This window comes from Bombus impatiens, unplaced genomic scaffold, assembly GCF_000188095.3.
Source record: "Bombus impatiens unplaced genomic scaffold, BIMP_2.2 scf_2880, whole genome shotgun sequence".
Classification (NCBI taxonomy): domain Eukaryota; kingdom Metazoa; phylum Arthropoda; class Insecta; order Hymenoptera; family Apidae; genus Bombus; species Bombus impatiens.
This window is the reverse complement of record NT_179299.1, coordinates 191,260-206,073: the sequence shown is the minus strand read 5'-3', so window position 1 is coordinate 206,073 and position 14,814 is coordinate 191,260. Positions and strand designations below refer to the sequence as shown.

The window sequence follows — 14,814 nt, the reverse complement described above, 5'->3', positions numbered from 1 at the left end:
CATTTGCGCTAGATAATCTAATGCTCTTGCACAGTGCTGCAGATACATACTAAGAAAAGGCAATCTTAGCCGAGATATATTACGACTAAACGAGGAATAACGAACGTGCTTTAGTTTGTAATCAAGCGCAGAAATTGGAAAAATAATATTTAATCAGAGTAAATTTCGATATTCGTGTTTCAAATCTCCGGAAATTTAATTCAAGAAAGATTCACAATGTCGTTTCTATACGATTCAAACGCAGGATTTATTTCTGTCGGAAGATCGTGCTCATTTCCAAATGCAATACGAAGGAAGATTGATCGTCTTTCGCATGGAAGTCTGGTGAAACGAACGCGAGACTCTTCTGCATGTAAAAACATGCGTGAAGATTGGATTTTTAAACGAGTCCCGTCGTTGTTGAATTAATGAAGCGCGCGTATGGAAATTCATGTACAACTCGACAGAAAGGAAGGAAACACGAGATATGTTTTATTCCGAATAAAATAACAAGCCACGAACGATTATTTCTTTTTTTTTCCACTCTTAATTTTCATATTCCAAAATTTCAACACGTTTCAGGTTAACACCTCTATTTAGAGAAAGGGGGGATGAAAAAAGGCAGAGATATATGGAAGAACAAAAAGGGAAGGGAAAGAGGAATAAAAACGCACGAAGAATTTAGAGAAGATTGAATTGTATGGTGTATTTAACCTGGTAGAAAAACAGCGGCCGCGATTCTTTCTTTCGTCGGGCGGTGCAATTCCACGCGTAATTAACCACGGCGCGATGGAAGAAATTGCGCACATTGTGCTCGTAATTTTAAGGGTAAACGCAGCGCCGGCCCGTGAATTATCCTCATTCGTCGTGAAATTAATTTCGACGCGGCACGAAAGGATTTCTCGACGCTGTCGATTCTTTATCCTGCTATGGAAAAATACTTTATTTCAAGAGCCTTCGAGAGAGAAACGACTGTGTTTTTTTATTTTCGTGTGGTGTACACCAAGTAGCTCCACTTACGCCTCCCATTATACTCCTATGCTAATCGCTACTATAGCAGGTTGTTGCGTAACTGTAATTACCGTACTACGAGCAACGATGTTCCTCTTGGCCGTGCTGTACCGTGGCACGCGATCCTTCGTTGTTTCTTAATATCTGAAACCCTTAAACCTCCACGCAAGGTATAAAGTACATGCTTCCTTAACAGTAGAAATACCAAATCTGTTACATTAATTACATTCAGGCTGCTTTCTTCAATCCTCTTGCACACCGTAGTTCATTCTCGTAAAAAAAATACGAAAGAATATCAAAATTTTCCTTGAAATGAAAACTCTGCGAGGCTATTATATCCTTTAGGTTACTTTCGAGATAATTATATTTTTCTATCATTAACTTTAGAGGAAGAATGACAAAATATCTTGAGTTTGCAAACAATATATATGTCTAAAAAGATATATTTTATTTTATATTATATTTTTATATGTTGTATTTTAAAACATTTCTTAAAACTTTCCTTGTTTGTTGAGAAAAGGAGACGTCACCAAGACGTAGAACTAGAAGAATCGTGGCAGAGTTTAAAGAAAAGAACTAACACGACTATTTTAAACACCTTTGAAATTCGAAGTAGCGTGATATACGGTTTTCTCTTGTTTAAGGATTTCTCGTATTAGGGTAATTCATTTGGGAGAGGTTCGTTTCGGTTACGACTACGTAGATGAATGCGCCTTTCGAAATCAGTTTTTCACTGGACCGTGCCGAGCGATCGTTCACGATACAATTGTTCGAAGGCAAATATCCGCAACTAATCGAAGTGTGTCATCGTACGATTTACGATATATAGAGGTGTGCGTAAACGATTCATGCGGTCTGATTCCTCGAGGGCTCGCATGTTTAACATTCGTCATTTTTGACGACACTTTTAACTCATCTTGCTTTATTATCTTCCAATGATTATATTATACATTCTGCTATCACACTACACCTGAAGCAAAACGTTCGAATATTTCACATACATACATGGAATTCGTGATTAGTAAATCTTTCTTATACTACGGACTTAAAATTACAGCTCAGATTAAACAAAATTAAAGGAACACTATATTTTTACATATGTAGTTTGATTTCTGCTAAAAATGTGTTATACAGTACGCACATTTGCGAGGACTAAAAACTAGTTAAAACATTTTGACTTTTAATTCGGTAATTAATTGACTTTAATACTGTAACTACAGAATTTTCCGACTAAGATACATTCGATGCTGTAAAGGAGACGGGTTTATATCGTCTAATTAAAGACACGTTTATTTGTTTTTTACTTTGGTTTAGGATAATTAGAATAATCTCGATATTCTAGCGCATTTTATTAGTCGTAAATCGTTTGTAGAATTTTAACGATTTGCTGCTTTATCCGTAGGGTGCTAGATTCCGGGATACCTCGCAGCAAATCCATAAGCAATGGCAGGCAGATCCGGCTCGAGCGTTTCCAACGGTTGGCCCCGTCACCGCAGGCTCGGTATCTCCCACGTCAGGAGAAATTTCAACCCCGAATTCGACACCCAGTCCGAGCCCTAGTCCAACTAACAGTCAACAAGTCGCGGTAAGTAGCTCTGACCCTGTTATCGATTCCCTCACATCCGTCAAACCGTTTCAAAGGCCACCAAATTTGAGGCATGAATGAACGTGCCCCGGGTCGGCGATTCACAAAATACCAGTGTAACTTGGTGCACGAGGGAAGCCAGATGCGATGGTCAGTTTGATTCACTTGAAATATCGTGCGCGTGATAGAAATCTTTAAACAACTACTAGGCTACCGGGCTGCTTCCTTAATTTCATTGAAGTTGAGAATATTTTTTTACATTGCTACATGTTGCAAAAATTATTTGAATTTAATTTAGAGTTCTGCGATCTTACTAAGCTAAAAGGTTCTTAGGTTTCTTTCCTAGTTTCCTGTAATCTCAGAACTTTTCTTCTAGCTTGTTACAGGATAAAAAAGATTTTAATTTAAATTCCAGAATTCTTATTAAAAGAATTGCTATTAAAACAATTTTTTAATTCCTTCAAACTTCACAGCTTTTTTTCTAAACTGTTATAGATAGGAATTGCTAGGATTTAATTTATAAATGAAAATTGCCAAGCTACATTTTATGATACAAAGAGTTGTGTTCTTATTTTGAGGATATACTTAATTTTAGGGAAAGTTGTGTAAAAAAGTTTGAGGCCATCCGATGAAACGCTTCGTAATAAAGCTTGAGAGGTCCCTTGCTTCTCTGGACCAGTAACATTTCACCTGTCCTATATAGAGACTGAGGAAATCTCCGAGTCGAGGTTTTGAATTAGAATTCGGGACAAAAATCGAAATTCGTAGACGACCACGTTCTGACGTGCGACGACCGGATTATCCCCGAATATACACCGAAGAATTGAGTTAGTATTTTCCTGCATCGTCCTGAATGTATCACCGATCGAATCCGGCAGTAACCACATTTCCATGTAACACATGAAACCTATAAAACTTGAGATCGTATACACTTGTGTATGATTCTCACTTCTTTCCTTACAATTTATTTTATCCCATCAGGAGTTATAAATTCATTAAAAAAATTAATAGACATTCACTTTCTACATTGAATGGACAAATTCTAAAAATTAATTCATTTTTTAAATGAATATTTATTTATTTAATGAAAAATCCGTTATTTATTATTTCGTTATTACAAAATATTCGCTTTTTGTATTTAGATAGGCAAATCCTAAAACGTAATCATCGATAAAAGCAAATCCTGGGAAATGTGAAAATAGTAAATTTTCTTTTTCAATTTTTAGTATGGATAGCTGGAAATCTAAGTACAGACAACGTATACGAACATCCTGTATAGTGTTAGATGTACGTGTTCCTAAAGGCGTACAATTAAATGCACATCATTGTTCGTAAGAGACTATCGGACGTTCGAGTTGTATCCGATTGAACTCAATCGTGGAGCCGAAATAGAGTAGAGCAACCCTTCACTATAGTGGCATTGTACTCGCATGGCTGAGTGAAATTTGATTCTGGGTCAGGAGGGTTCGATGAGAAATTAGTTGATTTATATGGGATCTCTTTACGTTGAAACTGACAGAACGGATCAACGTGAACGTGCAGAGATTTTCGGAAAAATTCACGTTTAACCTGTTGCATACTAAAATCTACCCGCTGTCAGCGTTTCATTATAAAAACTGTCGATATTGGAATTTAGATAAACGACGAAAAGAGAGAAAAGTACGTAGTAATTTCGTTTTAAAGCCATCCGCTTTAAACGGTTATATCAAGGGAACATCCCGATAGTGTCGCAATCGTTGAGCGTATAATCTTGTTTTTCATTCGCGGAGATCATGCTCACCACGAGATTAACCGTAATATTCCGATAGAAGCGGCATACCAACGATATTTCGGTGACATCAACGACAATTTGTATGTTCCCGGAGAATCGTCGATGATCCCATTCTTATTTTTTGCCCGGCTGACCTAATTAAGCAATTACGACCAACCAGTAGATTACTATCGTGGCATGAATTCAGGCGTCCAACCATGGAAACAAAACCACAACGATGTATATACGGTGGCGTCGATTAAACGACCGGCCGCGCTTCCATCGGAACATCCAATTGGTGTAAAGTCCAATTGGATTATCGACGGTCGTTCAATTGCACGTACGATTGCAGCTCGACGTTATTATCGCATTAATGCCGATTAGTCGATGCGCCGGTTTGGTACGCGACGTCTATACCACCGTCAAAACATTATAACCGTACTATTTCGGACTGAATGCTCCTAAACGATCGTCTCGTAAATGCTAATCGAATTATATATTGGGAAACATTTTTTTGAGACAGATCGTATGATCGATTTTGATATTGGTGTTCGAATAATATATCTGTATTTGAATAAGGGTTGTACGAGATATAACATGCATTTGATTCATCTAAACAATCGTGAACAATTTGTAATAAGAGATGACTGCACTGAGTCTCTTCATTGCTTAAATTATATACAAAAACAGGTATACGAATTTACTAAAACTAGAGGAAAATGACTATGTTTTACATATCTGTATTGATAACTTTCTTACAGTTGATAGGACTAATTTTAATGAACAATAATTGTAAATTGATAGTCATGGTTCTCTCAAAGAATATATAATTTTTATTCCTAAAAATCTTCTGTTCAGCAAATACCGAAAGATAAAATACCGAATAACGAACAAGCTCACGAATTCTTCATAAATTTCTTGAAAATAAAATATTCATTGCTCGATCATAGAAGGCAAAAAAAAATCCAACATTCATTGGGTGCAAAAAAGTAATCAGAGTGCAGGGTAGCGATCGGCCGAGCAATCAACCGCATTAGAGATTCTCTTTCATTAGCGACGCCAGAAATCAGGACGTCGACTGGCTTTGCCAGTCTTCTAGCATGCAAAGAAGTGCACTACCCTCGCGACTTAAGCATGTTCCGTGGGTCGTTTGCGAGGCTTCCAAGACGCGCAGGTGAGCAGCTCGTCTTACCGGGTCATGATTAATCCTTAAACGCTTTTTACCAGGCGCAATACCCGGCCACGTTGGTCGTGGCACGAGTTAATTAACCCACCAGGAGTTCTTCCACGCGAACGAGAGAAAACGAACAGCCGGTCAATCTTTAATTAACGTCTTAATCGGGCGATCCTATCGCAATTACTAACACCGTATCGCTCACACGTACCGTTTTTAAGAGTCTGACGATGCGAAATACGGATAAGAACAACAGACTGCAGTTTGGTATTTAGGACAACGCCCATCAGGAGATGTAGAACATCAATGGGGAGCTTATCATCAGAGAAATCCATCGGCGAGGATTCGAGGTATCCAACACTTTACCGCTCCAAACAAGGAAAATTGTAAATCCTAACTCGAATCCCGTAACGACCATGCAGGATGTGTCCGATGCTAGTCCTTAACTATAGCGCTGAAACCAACAGAATCTCGCATAAATTTGTAAGAAGGAAAATTTTAAAATCTATATCGACTATGCAGGATGTATCTGGTGATAACCCTAAACTAATTGAAATCAATAAAACGTCACAAAAAATTGTATTATTTATATTGCTACAGTACTTATCATCTGTTTCTCAAATATTCCCCTTTGGAAATGAGTTGTTTAAATTTACGATTTCCGCTATCTCGTTATCTCTACTGACAAGCCTCCTATCATCAATGTATCCCATTGGCTGTTTTCCTAAATGCTAAACTTTTGCTGAGCAAGGTTTAAACCTTGATGTTTCTTCGAAGTCAAAGGAGGAGGACAATAAATAAAGTTCACGAGTATGTGTCGCGAGTTTCGTTGGGAGGTCGTCTCTTTCGGCTGCTTGGAAATCGGTTACCGCTTATGGTAATGTCGGCGAAAAAGAAAACGGGAGGCACGAGGTCAAGAGGGCTCGGGTTGCTGAAAAAAAGAAGCGGTGGAGGTCCTTGAGAATCCTGCAGCTGCCAGTCGTCATCGGTTCATTGAACGCAGGGGGACCGCCGCGCGTGTTTCACGTCCTGATCGTTTAGTGCTTGCCGAGGGTTAGAAAATAGGGTTGAGGTCGTTAAAGCGTTGACGGAACACGATGCAGCGCGCTGTTTAGCAGCTGGGTACAGGCATGTTACTTTTTTACTAGCCTTAGAGATTTTTTTACAGAGTACATCGTCGTGGGACGTCACGTTCGTTTGATGAGTTATTAGATGACAATTTTGAACGACAGTTGAGTCTCGTCGAAGTTAGAACAACAAAAACGACACACGATCAAATATTTTGTAAAAATTGAAATTGTTCTATAGGAAGAAATGAATAGCAATGAATATGATATATCTTTTATAAGATATACACCAGCGATTTAATTTTATTATTATTTTAAATTGTTGCTACGTAGGTATATCAATAACAACTTACTTTAGTCGATGAACATTTTACAAAAATGTTTTAATAAAAACTTGAAGTTGATTTTCTTTGAAATTCTTGAATTTTGTAACATGGCAAAATTTCAAATTTCTGGCCAGTAGTGTACGATTCGATACAAGGTATCACATCTTAAATTTGTCAAAATGAAAATATTGAGTGGTGAAATTTTATTACTAAAAATATTTTTTATATCTCTTTACTGGATTAGTGTTATATCGTTAGGTACAATCATCTTTTATCTCGACAGCTTTTTGCTCAAATACCAAGTCTCAAAGTTAAGTTTCAACACTTTCGTATCTACCGCTAGGGTAACATGGAATGTGACGGATTCGCCGATACGGCGATAGAATCTCCAAAATTGATGCAGGCAAATAGGATAAGCCCTATATCGAGTAAAGGGTATCCAGAACAAAACTGCCTTGTTTCCTTTTACGCGCAACCCTTTCTGCATTTTCGATGCAATTAATCTCGCGTTGTCTCGTGTACGGGCGATCGTACGAATTTGCACCAGACCGGCGGAAACATGCCTCGCCATTGAAGTTGTAGCATCACGCCGAGCATTAATCTTATTTAACTTAATTGCATCGCTTGCTTTGTTAGGCGAATGTTCTGCAAACACGGGCGAACAACAAAATTCTGCTCGCGTTCATGTAACAGTCGTCATAAATTTTTTCATGACATACATTGTTCGTAACAATGAAACAATAGGCCGATTAACCTATACAATTATTTCATACACTTCTATTTTATTTTTTTTCTCCTTTCAAACGTTTAAGAATAATGTATGAATGAATAAATTTATTTCGGTGAAAACGTGAAAGCGAAAAACCGCGAACGATTGTGAGCATTTGCAGGCGTTCGTAGCAATGCCGATAGATCAAAGAAAATTCGCGTTTCGTTTGCATTCGTATACGTTCGATGAAAATAAATGGTCGTATACCGCATTTTTCTATAAATCGACGAGTGTTTGCGAATAGGGTGTTGTTCGATAAACATTTGTTTGATAGGTACACCGAGCAATTTCTGTCAGAAATCTGCGTTTAGTGGGTGTATGGTATACGAGTTGTTAATTGAATCATTCCTTAAGGAAAAACTTCTATAATCGCGGAGTTAAAAATGAACAAGGACAAATCAATTTCTATTAGGTTGATTTTAATTCTTCTATTCCTGGACATATCGAAGGACAGATAGTTTACAATTGTATTTAGGGCAAATCAGGAACAAACAGCTTATAAATTGAGCTTCATATAATGGAAGTTCGCCAATTGTTCTCAGTATCCACTATTTTTATTTATCTAATAGAAACTCGCGTTCAGAAAAGTAGATTCGACTGAAAGAAATTAAGTTAATCAAGCGCTAAACTTGAAACTTTGTTGCAATAAATCGAGTCCTACTGTAATTTATTTCGAAGAGGAAACGACAGGCAACGTAAAAAGACAGGAAATCTCCAAATAAAGAGATTATATCCAAGAGATTAGCAACTCGAATGACAAGTTACCTCGTCTTTCTTGGCTAACAGGTTTAGAATACCACGAATTCCCAACAAAACCAAACGCAGAATAAGCATCTAAATCTTTCAACAATCTTATACTCAAAACAACACACAAACGAATAAACTCCGCCTGCAGTATCCACTTAAAGAAAACATAACGCGCTTTCGAAAGTGCATAATCGAGCCTGTTCTCGAACTGTCCATGCCTTGAAAAGACGTTTCCCATGCTTGGACTGTTTTCATTTCGTCACCGAGACACGAGCGGAGCAACATCTGCCCTGGCACGCGTAAACTGGATGGATTTATTTACGGTTCGAAAGGGGTAGCTGGGTTCGATCTTTGGCGACAGAAGGAAAAAGGGAAGCGGCCACTTCGACGCCAGCCACCAGCCGTAATCTCGTTCAAGGCGTTCCCTCATACTATCGGCTACCTCTAACTTCCGGTTAAATTTAGACGTGCTCGCTCTCCGTTACTATGCTTCAGCAAACAAGCTGCCTCCAACTATTCGATCGGAATTTCATTTAATTTAATATATTCACCTTCGTATTATTCACGAGCCAAAGCTGATTATACACAAAAGGGCTCAACTTCGTTTTCGAACACACCGAATTTGTAACTTTTTCTTATAACGTATGATTTTTGCACGAGTAGAATCACAAAGTGTTAGTTTTAAGGCACGAAGATCGATATTTTGAAAATTAGATACATGAGATTTATGCATATGTTGCAACTTCTATATACACTTGCAGATTGGTTTTGAGTTTTATCTGCCTGATCATAATGGCTTTTTCCTACCACAACGTCAGTGAAATTTCAAAATATTGGCAGAACTCTAGCAGATCGAGCACAGATACGAAAATTCACTAAAACTTCACCAATACAGTGACACGTGTATCGTTGGTTCGATCACTGACCGTTATTTTGTAAAGAATACGAAGGTCCGCGATAACTCTTGCGACTTTAAATTTACGTGAAACTTATCGGAACAGTATCGAAGTATACAGTGGAGAATTGGACGAAGGCCAACAAATTGTAAAATAAATGGATTCATCGTGCGAGTGATCCTTCGTCTTGATTTACGGATTACGGCGTCTTTAGCGAACTTGGAAGATTTGTGCGGCTTCTCCACTCGTTCTTGGTTCTCTCCTCGAACGTTTTAGCAAAGCGGACTGAGCGTTTAATCCTTGAAGTTTACTTTGTTTCCATTCGAAAGACAGTCAATGCATTATCTTATCGATGAGAGTCTGCTTCCTCTGGATAATCTATTTTTGAAAAGAAATTATGAGGTCACGTGATACTTGTCCAAAGAGGATTATACGGTGTATGATGGATTACAGTAAGATTATAGGAAGATCAATGGAATAAACATCGTTTGTAATTTTGTCATTCAATTGGAATAAAATCTCGGACAGATGCGAACAATCTTCCATTAATCTTGAACTTGTCCAATAAGATAGAAATAATTAATTTTCGAAAAAGATTCAGTAAAAATTTGGATCTTGATTTATAGCTTATAAATGAGAAGGTTCGGCCTAATTGTAGATCAGCAAAACTTTACGTCATGTATTATTTTAGAGCGAAATTATGACAAGAACTCGACGATAAGAATTAAAGGTTCACAACCATAATATTCCGGCTATTATTTAAGAAGTATGTAGATAAGCCTGAAGCTTTAATATTTAAAACTTTTGTATAAACTTCGATATTGGATGAAGATATTCAAAAAGTCTCGTTATATTTTCGTTGCAAAGTACGATAGTTCGAAAAATTGTCCAAACTAGGATTAAAACGACTACAATATCGCTCTTCTTTTGTTTCCGAAGATTTCGCGTCTATTACTTTTGAACGTAACATTTCAGTACGCATGTTCCTGGAATCTAGTTTCAGTTTACGGAACACTTGAGATCCAAACGTTTTCACCCGCTTCCTCAAGCATCGGCGAAAACTTCTTGGAATATGTATCGCACGACATATACACGTCGGACTTTTCGTAGCCAGAGATTCACGACGATCGGAAGTTTTATTCGTGCGTCGTCGCTCGCACTTGGATCAATGGAATTCTTTCCCGTGAACGATTTGTCATCGTGTGCCGAATCGTCTCTCCCATCGTCTGGGTCCACTCCAGTTCAAACCCTTTCCACCAAGTTTGAAACGATTCGATGTACCAAAAGTATGGCTGCGAGCGTTCTCTAAGTGCATCGAAATTTATGAACCGATGCGAGACATCTCCGGTCCTCTCGCCACGGGCGCACACCGATCTGGCCAACGATTAATGTTTCGTTCCTCCGCTGAATTTCGCGCTGGTAGCGTGAAAAATGTTCCAGCGCCACCCTATCCACTATTCGCGAATCTCCTCGAAATATAAACGAGCGACAAAGCATATTACTTTGAGGATCGTTTTGCATATGGATGGTCTAATTGGTCTCGAACAGTGACTTAAGATTGCTCGGTTATTCAGTATGGCTGTCTTTTAAAACTTGGCTCGGGCGTTTTGAAAACATATTGGTCATAACGCGTTACTTAGGGTGTATTGATGTCTCGGTAATTCTCTGATAGCCATTAAAGGTTTGTTTTTGCCGAGGGAGGAAGAACACTTTATTTTTTAGTGGCGGAATTTTCGGGCTCTCAAGATCTAAGTTTTTAAGTTTTAGAATTTCAAAATCTTCAAATTAACATTTTTCAATTTAGATCACCAAGTTCGTATATGTTCGAAGTTTTGATTCTTTGAGTGTTCATGTCTTTGTAATATCGAACTTTTAGTTTCTCAAATCTTTGGAGATCAAAATTTTCACATCTTCGAAGTAGGAAATTTTTTAATTCTCAAATATTTCGACAACCAAATTTCCAAACCTTCCAACCTACAAATATCATGGAACATTAACACACAGAGTACTACCTTTCGAATATCATACATAATAGGACCGTATCATTACCTTTATCATTTCGCGCGCAATTCAAAACTGCACGGAACGAATGCAATCATCCCGGCGGGCGCGATGCGAATTTCGTTTCTCCTGCGTGACATCCATATGCATAAAAAAGATTTAAACATGTCGTAAAATATCATTCGGTCGTTTGGAGGTTTCGTTTCAATGGCAAAGGCTCACCTGGAAACCGGCTATCTTGGACGAACACGCGTCTCGGTATCTTCTAATTACGCCGGAGATTCGTGAAGTCGATAAAGAATTCAAATGGGTGGAGCGTAAAACGATTCTCCTTTTTTTCTGCCTGCCATATTTTTTCTCCCTTTCCTTTTCTGTAATCGACGTTGTTCGATACATTCATTCTTGCCACGCACTCTCGTTTATCGTATTTTGCCAACACGATAAACAGCGTGGGTGGCGAAACACGAGCACGGTGCGTGCGCTTTTTTCTTTTTCTTTTTCCTTTTTTTTGGGGGGGGGAGGGGGAACTTAACCAACGATTATTATTATTATTATTATGGACGCGGGCAAACCGGTGATCGAGTTCTATTCATACAATGCCCGCAGGAAATGGGTTGAAAGTGTCGAACTGTATTATTATCGTGGTATTTGGTTCCTGTTCTCCATTGTTGCGTGTGATTTTAACCCTTGCATGTCGGGGTGAAACGTTTATCGCGTAACTGCGACGAAGTGTGGTTAATTCGATAACGCTTCGACCAATGTTCGACTGTATTTACATACGAATATATAATTAAACTTCGGTATTGCAAGTGTTTGGTAAATGACTGACTGGGTATTACAGTAAATCGATAGATTTTAACGATCATTTATGCTAATGTTGTACGAAGTTCGTACGTTAGGGGAATTAAAAATTTGCTCGGAAGGCAAATTTCCGAATATCTGAAATATCTGAAATATTTGAATATTAATAAATTTGGAAGTTCGAAAAGTTTGTAAAAATTTGGCGAATTAGATTCTCTTTTCCTTGCCGACTATTAAAATTATTTATTTATTTATCGAAATCAAAGAACATATAAATATCCAAAATGAGAAGTAACCGTTATGATATATAATAAATAAACGAATAAACGAAAAAAAGTCATCATTTAGATTCCACATTTTTAGTGATTATATTTTAATCCAAACATTCATAGTCTATCTGCAATTATAATACGACAGAAATATTTGAAAACGATACTACAAGGATATCAACCTCTCCAATATCGATCACCGGGAGCAATCATGATTGATCGCCGATGATCGAAGATTAACAATGTAGAAACGAAGACTTGGCTGAATCACTTGGGTTGCCACAATGAAATACATTCATCTGTTCAACCGTCTCACAGAATTAAGGGGACCCATTTAATTAAATACGCGACATTAATTCTTCTTGAAAGATCGATCATCAGTTTGTTTCATTGATTACCAAGTATGACTATCAAAAAAGAAGAAGATGCTGCGTGAAGATACGTAAGGACCAGTTTTCGTGAATTAACGAAGGCGCCGTTGATCAATTGCCAGCAATCAGAACGCGATCGAGGATCAAGGTCGACGATGACACGACACCAAGATCGAGGGAAAGATCCAGCGGATCGAGACAAATGATCTGTGGCCAGACGAACCGGTTTCGAAACGATAAAAGTGACAAAGATGGTAGGTATTGAATTCGTATCGATAATCGAGGCCTCTGCAAGAAGAAATAATCATTGAAAATCCTAGCTTTGCTTTATCACCGCTCGTTCCTCGTGATCATCTCTTTTTCCTGTCTTTTTATATTTGAATACTGTTGCGACACACGACGCAGGAGGAGTGATTCGAGATATTTTACGTTTTTGTTCCGTATCGATAATTCACAGCACTTTCATCGTCGTAAATATTATCCTCTACGACGATGCCATGTATGATAACGTTGGTTGGTTTAGCCAATGCTAATTAAAGTACACAGGGTTATGCAACTACAGGAATAAAACGAACATCCACAAGACGAAATGTTTCAATTTTTACAAACATAATAAACATGGTATAAATATAACTAAAATAGTAGGACATATAAAAAAAATTATCTCACCTAGTAAGTATTATAACGAATAGTAGACTTTGAATGTTTTACGTATTTCTGCATATTGCGTATTTTATGCACTTTTTGTATCTTCAAGTTGCTCAATCTACATTTCGTAATTTTATTATTTAAGTAGAAAATACATAAATAACCCGAATATATATTCATCGCAAATCTAATGTATCAATTACAAATTTACCATGTAATGTGAATTATGATGTTTACTGTAGGTTCATTTTCCAAGAAGTTCCTCAACTGTACATGAAAGAAACAGGGTTTTTAAGCTTTATTAGAATCCAGTTATTAATTTCGTGTTTTCGGTCTCTATCTTAAACGTTAATTGTCAACTTTGATACTAAAATATGAGTTTGTGGGCTCCGGAAAACAAACACATTCTTTAAACTACCGCCTATACTTTCTGCAGAGGAACAGATCCGCTATAATTGTACGAGTAAATATAACAAATTGCGAAAGAATCTGAACAAATCATGAGTATTTATCACCACGGGCTTTCCTCTATAAAACGGGATATAAACTGTGTTCTGTTGGAAGTTTCGATAAACACGTTTCGAGATAGTCGTTTCCCGTAGAAAATTTTCAAGGTATCCCACATGCGAATTGAAAGAAAGATTGAAGAATATCGAAAATCAAATGGAGCTCGAATATCCAAGTTCTCAAGATTGCTATTCGAAAGACGGACGAAGGATAGCCACGGAAAATCCAACTTGGAATAGCCAAAATATTCAATCTCCGAAAGAGATCGTAGAAACCAATCGTCCCAACTTCGAATCAAACTTCGAATTCTTTTAAAGTATCCTTCCATGGATCACGATGGAGAAACGAAAAGGAGGAATCTTTCGACGGATGATCCAAAATTTCGTTTTAGGGTACCGTTTCCATACATTCTGGTCTATTTATATTCCAAAACTGTTAATTTTACGTTTGGAAAATCATCGGATCGAAAGTTACACTTTTGCAAAATAATTTTTTACAAAGATTTATAATAATCCTAGTCCTACGATGAATAATTTTACGGCGAGTAAAATCAGTCGTCGGAAGACATAGAAATAGATAAAAAATTGAAACAGCATGCGCAGAAATTGTTTGATGGTCGTCGATTCAGTTATCAACGGATTGGCTACGAATGCGGCGAGGAAGGACGAGTCTAGTCGAGGAAGAAAGACCAGGGAGAAAGAAGTGGAGAACAAGAAGAAACTAAGCGTGGTCTTGGGGCGCCTTCGCCGGGGCACCGCGCAAGCGCATTCCGTATACCTAAACCTATACGTTCCGTGCGTGATCCGAAAGACACGAGCTCCATTCGAGTTCCGTCGGCTTTTGCCATCGAACGTGCCGCGTCCTTTCTCCGTTTCATCGTTCAGTGTCGTCATTCCCCCGCCTCCCCCCCCCC

At 38.0% G+C, this 14,814-nt stretch overlaps 1 protein-coding gene across 13 annotated transcripts in view; it reads left to right on the top strand.

Annotated features, from left to right (window-relative positions):
* LOC100746638 (tensin-1) overlaps window positions 1-14,814 on the top strand; it is a 184,111-nt gene that overhangs the window by 101,501 nt on the left and 67,796 nt on the right. For 10 of the 13 annotated variants that reach the window (XM_024372080.2, XM_012393399.3, XM_024372078.2 and 7 more), the window contains one exon: window positions 2,393-2,575. The exons of the other annotated variants lie outside the window; for them this stretch is intronic. In XM_024372080.2, the coding sequence (XP_024227848.1) occupies window positions 2,393-2,575 (183 nt within the window). The remainder of the gene's footprint in view (window positions 1-2,392; window positions 2,576-14,814) is intronic. 13 annotated transcript variants of the gene reach the window in all.